Source organism: Scylla paramamosain, chromosome 16 (assembly GCF_035594125.1).
Source record: "Scylla paramamosain isolate STU-SP2022 chromosome 16, ASM3559412v1, whole genome shotgun sequence".
Classification (NCBI taxonomy): domain Eukaryota; kingdom Metazoa; phylum Arthropoda; class Malacostraca; order Decapoda; family Portunidae; genus Scylla; species Scylla paramamosain.
The window spans coordinates 11,307,501-11,322,113 of NC_087166.1; the positions used below are offsets into that span (position 1 = coordinate 11,307,501).

Genomic DNA, 14,613 nt, shown 5'->3' on the forward strand with positions numbered 1-14,613 from the left:
ATAGTGTGGGGATGAAAAAAAAAAAAAAAAAAAACTAAAACATCTTACTCATTATAATTTTGTACAATCTTTTCTGGAAGTTAAATGTCTGAACCTAAATGGACAGTTGAGCTGAGGAACACGACCTTCATCATAATTTCCTGGCTTGTCTTGGGGTTAGAGTAGCAACAATCGCGTGGCTGAGACAGCTTCATAGTTTCACACACTTTCTGAACTGCATAAGGAATACGAGAGGCGGCTTAACTCTCGCTGCTTGACAGTTTCTCCTTTAATCATCAACAACTTTTGAAGACACCTATATACTAATATTGTTGGAGTATTTCAGTAGTCTCCTAATTTCCTTGATTTTTGTATTATCACTCAGATATTTCTATATCTATCTGCAAAAATTATTTGTGTACTAATATCGCTTAAATATTTACGTATCCCCCGGAAAAGACAAAGTTAATCACATATTCTTTCCTGTGTCTCCTGTTTCCACGCAAACAATATTTACAATGCTCTGAAGGTTAACGAAGGACGCTCTTGTCATAATTATTCTAGAATTTAAACAAACGGTGTCTGGACACTTCCTTTCGTTGCCCGCGGATGTAGTCCGTGGAGCTTGCAAGGTAACAAAGTTTGAATCCTAACTTCTTGTCTTAGATCCGTATTCTGAAACGCTTTGCAACGACTAGTATCTAAGGCCACAGAGATGATTAGGTGGATTCTCAAGTGTTTCCCCTGTTGATATTGAAGAAATCTTGTTAATTTGTCACTTGAACCGTAAAAACACCCTTAAACCAGTGTCACTTCAACTACAGTCTTTTGAAGAGGAGATGGGACACAGAAGTGTTTCAGAATACGGTGCTTAAGGTGAAGCAGCGAAGCGGTGCACGCGTGGCCGGGCTGGGGCTGGGAGCGCGACAGGATGGTCTCAGGCGTAAAAGTCTCAGAGACGGGAGTGGAGGGAGTCTGAACCCACTTCCTGGTGTAACGGTGCTCCCGCTGCCCCGCTCCTCCCGCTCCGCTGCTCCTCCTGTTCCTCCCGCCGTCTCCTCCCTCACCCCTCTTCCATCACTGCTACACCGTACTGCATTTACAAACATGAAATTTACAGATTGCTTCTCCTTGCGCTATCGTATTTTGGAGCACTTCACTCAAGACTATTTTCAAAGGCCATACAGGTTATTAGTCCGGTTTGCATGGTGTTGCCTCCGCCCTTACAACTGCTACGCGGCACTTTGTTTAAAGTTTACATATTCCTCCTGCGTTTTCGTATTATGAAACGCTTCTCCCTGTTATCAGTATTATTTTCAAAGGCCACAGAGGTTACGTATTTGTCAAGCCTCGCTTCCATCACCTCTACACACTACTGACTAAAAGCATGACATAACATTTACATATTCCTCCTACTGCGTTATCGTACCTCTTAAAACACTTGACTCTCTCGCCAGGACTACTTTCAAAGGCCACAGAGGCTATTAGTGAGGTTTTCATGTGTTTTCCTCCATGAGTGATGCGGAATCCGTGTTTGTTTATCAGTAGAATCATAAAACACGGCCACCACAACATTGGGCTGTCCTGTCTGGTTTTCTTTACTGAATTTTGCATGATGTGACTTCCTAGCGTGAAGATAACATTGTGCTTGACCTGAATGAAACGCTCCTTGGGGTGGGGTGGGGTGCGCCTTTCTCTCTCTCTCTCTCTCTCTCTCTCTCTCTCTCTCTCTCTCTCTCTCTCTCTCATCTGTATTTCTATGGGGAAGCTGTACATTTTTTTCCACTATCATTTAAAATTTTCCCCTGTGTGTGTGTGTGTGTGTGTGTGTGTGTGTGTGTGTGTGTGTGTGTCAGGAAGCAGTGGTCGGATGTGAAAATTAGCAAGTCTTTCCTTTCTGTTTTTGTTACTTTTCCTGTACAGTTGACTCAGCAAGTTTGTTTTTAGTTTCCAAGTTTATTTACTAACTTAAAGCTGACATATTTAAACTCATTTATTCATTAACTAGTGGCTGACGCATGAATAATCTAGCACGCATGCCTGTATGACAAAATAAGGGTGTTAGGTAAGTTGATTGATTGGCAGCAACTAATGATCCCCTTCTACTTGTACAGGGGTGGGCCGGATGGCGGCGACGGAGGGCCAGATACGCTTCAGCGGCCACACACTGGACAAGGCCACCAAGGCGAAGGTGACGCTGGAAAATTATTACTCCAACCTCATTGCACAACACCTGGAGAGGAAACAGAGGTGAGTACATGGAGAGGAAACAGAAGTGAGTGCAGTCTTGGGGGAGGAAACAGAGGTGAGTGCTAAGTCTTGGTAGAGGAAACAAGTGAGTGCTGAGTCTTGGTAAAGGAAACAAGCAAGTGCTGAGTCTTAGGAAGGAAACAGTGAGTGCTGAGTCTTGAAAGGAAACAGAGTGAGTGCTGAGTCTTGGGGAGGAAATATAAGTGAGTGCTGAGTCTTGGGAGAGGAAACAGTGAGTGCTGAGACTTGGGAGAGAAACAGAGTGAGTGCTGAGTCTTGGGGGAGGAAACAGAGGTGAGTGCTGAGTCTTAGGGGAGGAAACATGCCCATATATTTCCATCTATCATCATAAATTTATCCAGCTTTCTTTTAAATCCTTTTGATTTGTCCACCGAGTCTGCACCTGTGTTATCTCTCCTGCTAGTGGTGTTTGACTTGCACAGGAAAAGACAAGGCAGGATATGTGGTTGATTCTATAAATGTTACTGATATCTCTTGGTTTTGTGTTGTATCCTATCCCTTTACATACTTAGTTAATTCACTGCCATCCATTTCTCCCTTAACCCAACATTACCTCAGAATCCTCTCATTGTTGTCATTATTATTATTATTATTATTATTATTATTATTATTATTATTATTATTATTATTATTATTATTATTACTATTATTATTATCAACTGGTGTTGTACTATTGTTCTCTATCTTTTCACATGCTTAGTTAATTCATCAACATTCATTCATCACATAAGCCAACACTGTCTCAGAATCCTTTTATTATTAGTGATATCATTTGGTTTTGTACTTTTGTTCTCTTTTCCTTCAAATACTTAATTCATCTCTATCCTCTCATAACCCAAGAATACCTCAGGACCCTCTTATGAACCTCTAAAGTTTACATCTGTTGTCCCTTTATAGGCAAGACAAGTTGGAGGAGAGTATGAAGGAAGAGGGGCTGTCGGAGGACCAAAAACAGGAGAAGCGACAGCAGCATGCCCAGAAGGAGACAGAATTCCTGCGCCTCAAGAGATCTCGCCTTGGTGTGGAGGACTTTGAGGCTCTGAAGGTCATTGGCCGAGGAGCATTCGGAGAGGTGGGTGGTGTGGCTCAGTCTTGCAAAGTTTTACCTTAACCAGGGACTGACAGGGATTAGGATGTGCATGATGTGTGTATGAATGTGTGATGCTTTGTCTGCTTTGTGTGGGTCTTTCTGTGTGGAATGGCTAGCCTGGTATATAGACAGATAGATAGATCACTGTGAAAAATCTATGCACATCAGCTGGTTTTTTAAAGTTAAGCCATAACTGTTTAAGATTATGCACTTATAGTTTTTGTGTACATGTGTATGTACAAACTTACTTGTATATATGAGTATGTCTGGAGTCTTTGAATTAGAATATAGGGTTTTTTGTTAGTTTTAATTAGAATATCAGGAATGGTAGTAGCTAGACTCGATAATGAAAAAAAAAATATCGCAATAACTGATAAATCGATAATGATAACCTTATCAGCAATAACTGATAACTGATGATAAATTTATTGCCTAATAACCAATAAATTGATAAATTCAAAATTCCAGTACTAGGGATGACAATATTAATATTTTAAGTAAAAAAATTGATAAATCCAAATCTTTATTTCTATCTTTATCTTAGAAAATTGAAAAATCTTAGAAAAAATTCAAATTCAATGTTTATTTTGACCCTTCACTAATGAAAAATATTGTTTTAGGTAGAATAACTACATTTGATTTTGAAAGTTTAAAACTTCAACATGCTCATGTTCCAAAAACTAAAATTACCGATTATTGCTGGTTTGGAACCAGAATTATCAGCGATACTGATGAATTGATAACATGGGAAAAATAATTATCAAGTAACTGATAATCCAGTATCGTTATTGCGATAAATTATTGTGATAATTTATCGCTAATGCCTTTCTGTGGAAATGGTAGTATGTATGAAGGCCTTCTCGATTCCCTTAAAGTCATCATTTAGTTTGTTTTGTACTGTGTTTTGGAAGGCCATGTGCTTTGTACAGATGAAGCATTTCCTAAAGCCTTTTGAATCTTAGTTTACCTTTTTACCATATGGAGAGATGCACTTTAGAATATGATGAAGGACTGTACTTTGTTGAGGTTTCTGACCATAATTGTTGTTCATATCTATATGATTTTTGACTATCTGTTGTTCAAAATTTTTTTTCATTTTTTTCATATTGTCATCATCTGAAAGCATAAATGACCCCAAAACAAACAAGTGAATATTATACTCATAGGAAAGCATACCACACCCAAAACCTAACAGGTGAACTAATTATTTCATTCCCTGCAGGTACGATTAGTGCAAAAAAAAGATACCGGACACATCTACGCCATGAAGATCTTACGAAAGGCTGACATGTTGGAGAAGGAGCAGGTGAGTTCATACATTGACCTATCACACGATGATACATCTCAGAAGTCAAGACCTTAGTGAACCTTGCCATGTAATGCTCTTTCGCTGCACTTTAATAAGTGTTATATTGTGAAAACCTTCAGGATGTATCCAGGAAAAAGAAAGTTTTTTGATTATACCATTATACATGTTATACTTAGGAAGTCTTCAGTGTTTATCAGCAAAGAAACCATTGCCATTATTATTCCTCAACCAGAAAAAATACAGAATTACAGGCTGAAAGAAAACCAAGGCATTGTACATTAGAAAAGTCTTCTCTGACTAACATAATCTAAACAATCACACATCCTTTTTGCATACTTGATCTGAGTGCACCTTATAATACAGGCTGCTTCAAGTATAGAGAGGAGGATATGTAGTTTCTTTTACATCGACAGTCACTGTTGCAAGAGAGAGAGAGAATTGTTTCGGTGTTATGTTGGCAGTCACTGATGCAAGAGAGAAGGATACTTTTAATGTCTCTTAGGCAGTTGCTGTTGCACTACTGTCATTGCAGGTGGCACATGTGAGAGCTGAGCGGGATGTGCTGGTCGAGGCCGATCACCAGTGGGTCGTCAAGATGTACTACTCTTTTCAGGACCCAATCAACCTCTACCTGGTGATGGAGTTCCTGGCTGGAGGTGTGTGTGTGTGTGTGTGTGTGTGTGTGTGTGTGTGTGTGTGTGTGTGTGTGTGTGTGCTCGCGCACGTGTGCTGTTTTGGGACATACTAATAGTCTTTTATCTGACATTCATTGCTTTTCTTAAGAGATCATCTATAACTGTAAAAAGAAATTGGAGAGACTTGTAAGCCATGCAACCCCATAAGGGAAAATGATAAAATAATCCCTTGCTTGCTATATTAAATCAAAGAAATCTCCCAGAAATAAGCCACTGGTGAAAACATCTCACTCTTGGCCTAGAAAAGAGTGGAAGAATTTTTTCTATTATTAACATTGTCAGCAATTCAACAAGGAATGCAAGTTTTGTTTACAGTAACCTCAATTGATGGTCTTTGTCAGGCAGGACACTAATACCTCATGTGTCATTTGTTCCTCCCCAGGTGACATGATGACTTTATTAATGAAGAAGGACACATTGTCAGAAGAATGCACTCAGTTCTATATTGCTGAGACGGCTCTTGCCATTGACTCTATTCACAAACTTGGCTTCATTCACAGGTACAGTGACTTGTGGTGTTGCTTTACTGTGTTAAGACTCCTAGCTCATGATTAGTGCATTTTGCTGGACTATCGTATTTTTGCCCTAGCCTCAATTATTTTACTCATTGCTCAGGATTTTACTCCCTGTGTGAATTTGTTTAGAGAGGTTTCCATGGCATCACCATGTTAGAAAGAAAAGTTCCTGTTTATAGATAGATAACTGTTATTTAGTGGAAGTTCCTTTGAGTAATGTCCAATCTTTCCTCCACAGAGACATCAAGCCCGACAATCTTCTTTTAGATGCCAGAGGACACATTAAGCTGTCCGACTTTGGCTTGTGTACAGGAATGAAGAAGTCTCATCGCACAGAATTTTACAAAGACCTCAGTCAAGCTAAACCGTCCGATTTCAGTAAGTTTGAGACAGCTGGCCAGTGTGACTCATTGCTTTGGGGGGTTGTAACTTGGGATGAGTTCTCTTGATTAAATGTTCTTTGTTGGTTTTTTTTTTCAGTCTGCATAAAGATGATAGTGAGAGTATAGAGGGAAGATTCTTTAGTAAATCTATTTCCATATTTACATCAGGATTTTTTACACTGCAGAAAGATGATGTTAGTGAGGGTACAAGGGAAGATTCTTTAGTAAATCTATCTACCTATCTATATACAGTAAATCTACTTCCATATTTACATACATTTTTTTCCACTGCAAAAGATGATGTTAGTGAGAGTAAGAAGTACTCTTTAGTAAATCCATCTTGAAGCAGTGAAATTATGCCTCAGTTGTTTGTGGGAGATTAAGAGGAAAACATTCACTGTTGACTGGAAATAGACACCTTGTTGTCTTGATCATGGAAGCAGTGATGGAGTCACTGCATCCTTTGTCTCGGTGGCTTTCATTCACTCAGTAGGGGTGTTGTTGGGCGGATTGCATGTGATGGGAAGGCATCAGCCCTTAAAAATGTGATTGCTTTGAGTACCTTATGAAGTAGACTTGACTTTTAATTATCTTCATATTATTTTGCTTTATTTTGAGACATGCTGCCTAAGTTTGTAAGTCATATATGTTTGGCAACTCCATTAATTTGATTTTTGTTTCTTCCATTCCCTTCCCCCTTTCTTTTCTTTATCTTTCTTGTACTTCTTGATGTTTTGTAAAATAACCCTAATGTCATTCCTAAATCCTTGTTTTGTTCTATTTTTTGTCAATGCTTATTGATGATGTAATCTGCTCATCATTTGTTTATGCTTTCTGCATTCTGTAACATGTTTACTTCAACTTGTTTGTCATTTATATTGCAACTCCTCATGTCTGCTAACCCTTCCTAAATATCAAATGCATCGTCTTGCCTCTCTGCTCTCTGCTCTCTTCCGCTTGCCTTAAATGTTAACTTTACATCGAACCTTTTACTTTTTGCTTCCGATCCTGTTCCTCCTCTTCCTCCTCTTCCTTTCCTCCACCGTAGCGACCTACTCCAATGTTCCAGCATCCAACCCTATGGATTCTAAGCGTCGGGCAGAAAGTTGGAAGAAAAACCGGCGGGCTCTTGCCTACTCCACTGTGGGGACGCCAGACTACATCGCCCCAGAGGTGTTTATGCAGACTGGCTACGGACAGAGCTGTGACTGGTGGAGTCTGGGGGTCATCATGTATGAAATGTTGATAGGTAAGACCACCACTGAGGGAGCTGTCCAGTCCACAACACTGAGTCACCTGAAGGCTGCTGTCTCCACACTGACACACAGAAATTGTTTAGGTCAAGGATCTTTTGTGAAATCACTTCCATAATCAGTTTACTTTTAAAATATAACTCATTAAAGTCAATAATAGATTTTAATTGAATACTTGAGATTGAAAGCATTATAATTGGAGTATTTCTTGATGAAACTTTCCACATTTTCTTGCACTAAGCTGATGCCACACCGTTACTCCACAGGCTATCCCCCGTTCTGTAGCGAAAACCCTCAGGAAACTTACCGCAAGGTAATGAACTGGCGGGAAACCTTAGTGTTTCCTCCTGAAGTTCCTATCTCAGAGCAGGCCAAGGATACCATCATGAGGCTGTGCTGTGAGGCAGACCGCAGGGCCGGCTCCCACCAAGGCATCGAAGACCTCAAGTGTATGAAATTCTTCCAGGTATAAACAAATGCAACCTAATGTTCCCTCTGGGTCTTCTCTTGACATGCAGCTTCTCAGCTTTTATTTCTTATATTGAAATATTTAGTTACCTCCTTTTTATGAGTAATTGTAATAAATACCATGAGATGCTGGCTAATAATGAACACATGAATGGCAGAAGTTAAATTAAAGAATCTTAACATCCCTGACCTTTGTTAATTCCTTCCTGTCCTCACTCACAGCAAGTTGATTGGGAGCACACAAGAGAACGACCTTCGGCAATCAACGTTGAAGTGAAGTCCATCGATGACACGAGCAACTTTGACGAGTTTCCAGAAGTTGACATAAAACTACGTAAGTTCCCTTTATTTGCTTGGGTTTGGGGCCACAAGGAGGACAGCCTTGGGAAGCTTGTTCTTTCCTGCCACTTTTCATGGGCCCATAAAAATCTTGACCTGAGGTACTTGGTGCTAGTTTGTAAATTTGTGGGTAAATTGGTGCTAGTTCATAAATTTGCTGGGTAAATCTCCACTGACAGCTTCCCTAAACCGTAGATATAATGTAGATTTACCCTGGTCCTTTGGTCTTACTGTACATTTTTATATGCAGTAGTTCTGTAGTATTTTTCATGGTTATATATATAGATGTAGTTTTTATTATAGATGGTTATACTCTGCATGCCTTGATGTGTGTTGAATATTGATACTCCTATATATAAACTGACACTTGTTATGACATCAATCAACTGTGTGAATATCAGAGAACAAATTGCTCTTTTTCCATCATGAGTCAGACCTTGAGGTGCCAAGCCTGAGCTATGCTTCTGATGTAATAAAACTATCATTGATCTCAGCTGCTGTACAAACTAGTGAGTCTTGACCATGTGTCTGTAGAAGGTCTCCCTAAGTGTGACATGGACTAAGAACTTTGGGTTGAGTCTTTAAGTTTTATGATACGACAAATTTGAGTCATGATCTGAAGGAATGCCACCCCACATGTTTGGGAAGCAGCAGCCAGGTGTGAAGATGGATAATGATGATGATAGCAGTGTGATGGAGTCAGGTATGGGTTGTGTAGGCTCACAGACAAACAGGTCTTGTGTTTTAACGTCCCCCACTCTGAGAAGCACACGTACGCATAAAGAATGTTTTGTCACACGGCATTCAAACAGAAGCGCGGCCTGAAAGGGATTGCACCAGAGTTTCAAATCGCGGTGGTTGTGTTGGCTCCCCTCTCCGTGCGGCCTTGAAAAAGTCACCTCTTTGCAAACTGGTCTCGTATTTAGTAATCTTTTTAAGCATGTGAACAGTCATTCCTCTCAGACACACCGAGCGCTCTCTAGAATGCATCGTTCATCTGTGCTTATGAGGGATCATGCCTTTTCCGTCTCTTGCTTGTATGTCTTAGTTTTGCATCCGGCCATTACCCTGACTAGAAACCACTCCTGTTCATTACTCTAGGTTTTGAGAGCCATGGCCTTGTAGAAAATATTAAATATTGCAGCCCTGTTCAGACGACTGTTGCTGGATCAGGTGCATGGTGAATCTGGCCGTTCCATGAGCATCATGAAAATTATCCAGTCCTCCATGGCTTTGTCCTTACTGACGTATGCAGCCTTGTCTGGCTTATTTTTGGCTTGCAGATAGAAAATAAAGATACCGTCATCTCATATACAGTTTACCTTAGTCTGATTCACTCCTTTATTCTGTTGAAGGAATTTGATAAAGAGTCACATTCTGCCATGACTCACTATTGCCTTGTTTCCTGGAAAGGGGCATGTGCTTCCTTATTTTTAGATTTTGTAAGGTTGCAGATAATTATTCCAATAGTTAATTAGTAAATAGAAATTTAATCTACCCTTTGTCAAAGTTTGTCAGACCTCTCCACTTTAGTGACCTGGAGACAGTTAATGTTGGCTCAGTGGTCTGTCTGTTGAAGCCAACGATCACAATATTCTGTGTAATTGTATTAATGGAAAATTATTTTGTTTTGATTATAAAATAATGAGGAAAGGCATGAACCCCTTTACAAGCTTGATAGTTTTGGAGGTTGTCAAACACTTACTAGCCATTGGTTCCCACTTTTGGATCTAGGTATCTGTCTTTTACTTAATGATGTCTTTGAATCTCAGAACAATCAGTTGACCAAATTTGTATGCTTTTAAAATCATAGTACTTCCATTCATTCAGCTCTAAATGAACACTGTAGTTTTGAACAGTGTTCAGAGAGCTGCACCTGTGAAGGGACAGCCACCACATTGCAGTCTTGAGTAAGATGTCAGAGCTTCATCACATGTGCCTCCTCAAGGCTGGGCATTGCAAAGCTGTATTAAGTTCCATCCAGCACTCAGACCCAACACTCCTGGCAGTAAATCACATGGAAATTGCTTAACCTTCTTTCTTATGTTATATGAGAAGCAGCACTGCAAAGGCTGGTGGCATTTTCAGTGGCTGAAGAGAGATGCTGCATGCTGTTTATGCCTTGCTTCTACCATTTAAAGTTCACTTGTCAAGAAAATTTAGTACATTGTGTTTTAAGGCAATGGCTCTTAAAGTATTCTCTGGTATTTCATGTCCCGTTAATTGAGTCATCACGTGTAAATGTGACGTGAAGAATCTTTATACGTATAATTTGTTTACTTTTTACTTCCCATCTAATGCATTTTTATTTTCTGCTTGAAACTGAAGCAGCGTCTTCCGTTGCAGCTGTTTCCCCACCCGTGAGGGAGGGTGAGGCGGGCTACAAGGACTGGGTGTTCATCAACTACACATACAAGCGGTTCGAAGGCCTCACCCAGAGAGGCGTCATACGTCCATAGACAAGCCCAGCAGGCCCTGGCAGGGGGCAGAACAAAGAATGACTACCAGGATGAAAGACTGGAGGCAGTGGTGGGTCATGTGCAAGGTTTGTGAGAAAACTAACCTGAGCTTGTGATAAACACGAGTCGACAAGTGATCAAGTCTCCTGGAGAGTGAAGAAGGCACGTCGTGGGGAGCCCAGGCACCATGCGGGGTGTCCTGCGAGGGGATGGCCTGGAGGAATGCAGTCATCCAGGTACCAGAGAGAACAAGTAGTCCCTCAGGTGTTAAGACTGTTATATTATTTTTGTTAATATATTGAGCAATTTTGGCATTAGTACATAGGTATTCCTATTGTCTTGATCACGGCAACATCACACGCGCCAGGCAGGCCAACAGTGGCGGCCCGTAGGAGTTCCCGCCCCTCACGCACCCGTTGAGGCGAGTGCTGGGAGGCTCATCACCCTCTGCAGAGGGAAAGGTTTCTTACCTCATCATTGTGAAATCATTTTTCCTTCAGTACCATAAAGGGATAAGCCCAGCAAAAGGCTTAATTTTTTTTATTTCCTAATGTGATTAGAAACCAATGTTTCAGTAATATTCTTTTCTGCATAATTTGCATTATAGTTTTATTGTGATTTTAGCTAAGCCTTACAGCTGATGACAGACTGTGATAGAATCCCTGCAAAAAGTGAATGAATATCTTGAGTCAGGATTTTTTTTCCTGTCTTGAAATATGTTTTCCTTTGATGTTTTAAGGTACTTTACTTGCAGTTTTTGCCCTTTTTTCTGTGCCTTTCTGCAAAAGAGATCATAATTTTAGTTGCTGTAGGATAGGGTGCCCAGTAATATGCAGAAATATGGAAGTAATGGAACATAAAAAGAATCATGTCATATAAAGATAGTTTTGTACATTGTAAAACATGTATATGGTAGTGTTTGTTAACCCCTCTCATTTGTATCTTTACATTTCATCTCATCTCTAGTATTTATTTGCTTCATGTTGCATCACATCAAGATTAGAATGAGAGCAGAGGTACATGTGTGATACATGTGGAATAATAATTGTTTTATCATTTTCATAATTCTTGGTAAATTAAGTTTGTTATAGTATCCCTTAGAAGTGAAGGTTGTGAATGTACTTTTTTGTTGTTGTTCCAGTTGAAAAACACACTGAAATTTCAGTGTGAATAATTTTCAACAAAAAAAAAAAGCATATTAGTGAAGATTCCCTAAGCAGTAGCCTGTTGTATGGTGTGGAGTGCATGTGTATGCATACATCCATGCAGAGTGATCAATATTATGCTTCAGGCACCAAGAGCATTGCACCCATGGCCAGAAAGCTTGTTTCCTCTTAATACATCCAGAATTCCATGGAATTTCCAAGTCTACTAATTTGCCTGTTACTTTTATAAATTTGAGGATGCCTGATACATTCCAGCAGCAACGTTTTGAATCACGGGCTTGCCTGACGCCCATCAGATAGATGTGTAAGTAAATAATGTACAAATGCGTGCACTGTATTTTCACATTGCTTGTGTTCCAATAGGATGTTGGGTAAGTTCTGCTGCTTTCACAATTAGGCATTTTTGTTTGTGATGTAACAAGAACTCTCTGAATGTATAAGGAAAAGAAACTGTTTGTCTGCATTTTATTTGGTGAGGACAGCTGAAAGTGAAGACAGTGTTATGTGGGATGTGTCGCACCAGTCGCTCCCACACAGCAGAAGGTGTGTGTTATTCTGCATGTCAGAAGCACATCACAGGTATCACCTCTGACATGATGGATGTTTTTGTTTGAACTCGAAATTACTACTGTTCCTGCTGCTGGTTGATTTTAGCATTGTTTTATGTATTTTAGTACACAAAAGTAAAAATAGACTATGATTATTTTAAATTATTTTTAGATGTACAAAAACTGATGAGAAAAAAAGTAATTAGTTTTTCCTAAAATTCATCTCCAGGTAGAGACTTGGTGTAGTGTTTTGAGCTTGCATGTGTAGTGTTGTGGCTGTCAGGACCCAAGCGTGAGAGCAGCACCACAGCTCCCCAGATGCCATTTCCTTCAAGGCAGTAGATCTCCTTTGACTTGAAGTAACATGAGCACATTTTAGTAATTTTACTCATTTTAATGTACATATCTTTCCAACATCTCTAGATTGTGTTGAATCTATTAATGCATTAGCAGTGGAATCTAGGCAGTGTACTGAATCAGCATTATTGAGAATATTCTTCATTTATCAGTGGATGTAACTGTTGAAAAAATATCTGTGGTTTATTCAATTCTTTTAAGACTAAAACTTGCAGCATTCACTCCTTGTACTGAGCAGTGAAGGTGTCTCCTGTGTAGACATGAGTTGATTATATTATCATCACAATTTAAGACCCATTTCATGTAATTAGATAAATCATGTAGCATTGATTGTGTTATATTAATAACTTTAGGTAATACTAATTGCTAGAAACTAAAAAAAAAAAAATGTAATTTTGAGTTGAAAATGTGATTGTGCTGTGTGATAAGTTTACATGGAGATGTGTGGTATGTAATTATGTAGTAAGTAATTGTTGCACATGCTTGTGTGTGTGTGTGTGTGTGTGTGTGTGTGTGTGTGTGTGTGTGTGTGTGTGTGTGTGTGTGTGTGTGTGTGTGTGTGTGTGTGTGTGCGCGTGTGCGTGCATGTGTGTGTGTGCGTGTGTGTGTGTGTGTGTGCATGCGTGCGTGTGCGCGCGTGCGCACACAGGAATGCTTGCATGCCTGCACATCACTGTAAATGTGCAAGCAGTATGTAAGGTATATAAGAAAAAGATTTTTCAGACATTGTGTGTGGAAAGGCTCAGACTTAGGGATGTGGAAATAACAGAATCATTTGGAATACACAACTAAAGGATGTTTTGATCCTAATTCTGTTTGACTTTGAAGCCTCCATCCCAGTTTGCTGTGTTGTGTGCAGCACAGGCCCAAGATGTAGTGTTTCCTCAGCATCTAGTTAGAACCTTCAAGTTTTACTATCAGTTCTTAGTGGCCCTAAATGGTATATACATTCCTCATGGTGTAAGTAATGACATGTATCTGGCATTGTACAGTATTTTTTTTCCTAAGTAAATCTCCTCAGAGTGAAACAAGTACCGTCCGTGGGACATGATGTGGCATGAAAGAGTTAAAATTTAGCCTAGGTCAACCCAGTATCAGTGTGCTGAAAATACTTAATTTCTTCAGCAGTAGCTGGCTATCAGGTATCACAGTGCTATAAATTGTGTATCAGAGTTTTGCAAGTTTAGTTTCTGAAGTTTTATGATCAAACTACTTGGCCTTAGAACTATTTTCCTAGAAGGAAATATGAAGAATAGCCAAATTGTGCAACATTTATTTGGCAATACCAGTATTTTTGTGACATGCATAGTACTTGTAGGACAACGCTTGCCTAAGGACCCCTTTTGTTTGCAATTCACAATCCGCATTGCAGACTGTACAAAACTATCCATCATCTCCTAGGGGAAGCATCCAGGGGTTGTAGCAATTGACGCCATAATTACCTTGAACCAACATAACAACTTGCCCATAATCACCATCAGAGCCTTATTTTCATTAGTGCTTAACTATCAAAGTGAGGCTAAACTGGGGTTTTTAGGAGATCTCGTGTACATACATAGACAGTCGTAGCTCCTGTAACTAGTCACCAATAAAGATTAAAATAGTACCGGGACATTCATTCCATCAACTTCCAATGTCGCATTTTTTTTTCTTTTTTTTTTTTTTTTTGCGCGGGGGGGAGGGGATTCACCTAAGTTCCAATGTCTGGCACTTTTATTTATCTTTTTGTACTTATTTTGCTTTTATTTAATTTATTAATTCCTAGTCTTTACGAGTCATAA

General features: G+C 39.6%; 1 protein-coding gene across 11 annotated transcripts in view; it reads left to right on the plus strand.

Moving 5' to 3' along the window:
- Nucleotides 1–14,438, plus strand: part of LOC135108033 (serine/threonine-protein kinase tricornered-like) — a 175,938-nt gene extending 161,500 nt beyond the window's left edge. For 4 of the 11 annotated variants that reach the window (XM_064018603.1, XM_064018597.1, XM_064018598.1 and 1 more), the window contains 10 exons: nucleotides 2,094–2,229; nucleotides 3,148–3,322; nucleotides 4,563–4,646; nucleotides 5,182–5,305; nucleotides 5,727–5,844; nucleotides 6,098–6,237; nucleotides 7,291–7,491; nucleotides 7,762–7,961; nucleotides 8,186–8,297; nucleotides 10,631–14,438. In XM_064018603.1, coding sequence (XP_063874673.1) covers nucleotides 2,094–2,229; nucleotides 3,148–3,322; nucleotides 4,563–4,646; nucleotides 5,182–5,305; nucleotides 5,727–5,844; nucleotides 6,098–6,237; nucleotides 7,291–7,491; nucleotides 7,762–7,961; nucleotides 8,186–8,297; nucleotides 10,631–10,761 — 1,421 coding nt within the window. In that variant the 3' untranslated portion in view covers nucleotides 10,762–14,438. Of the gene's footprint in view, nucleotides 1–770; nucleotides 1,070–2,093; nucleotides 2,230–3,147; nucleotides 3,323–4,562; nucleotides 4,647–5,181; nucleotides 5,306–5,726; nucleotides 5,845–6,097; nucleotides 6,238–7,290; nucleotides 7,492–7,761; nucleotides 7,962–8,185; nucleotides 8,298–10,630 lie in introns of those variants that run through there. The other 7 variants (XM_064018607.1, XM_064018605.1, XM_064018608.1 and 4 more) reach the window with 6 other exon arrangements.
- The last annotated feature ends 175 nt before the right edge of the window (nucleotides 14,439–14,613 follow it).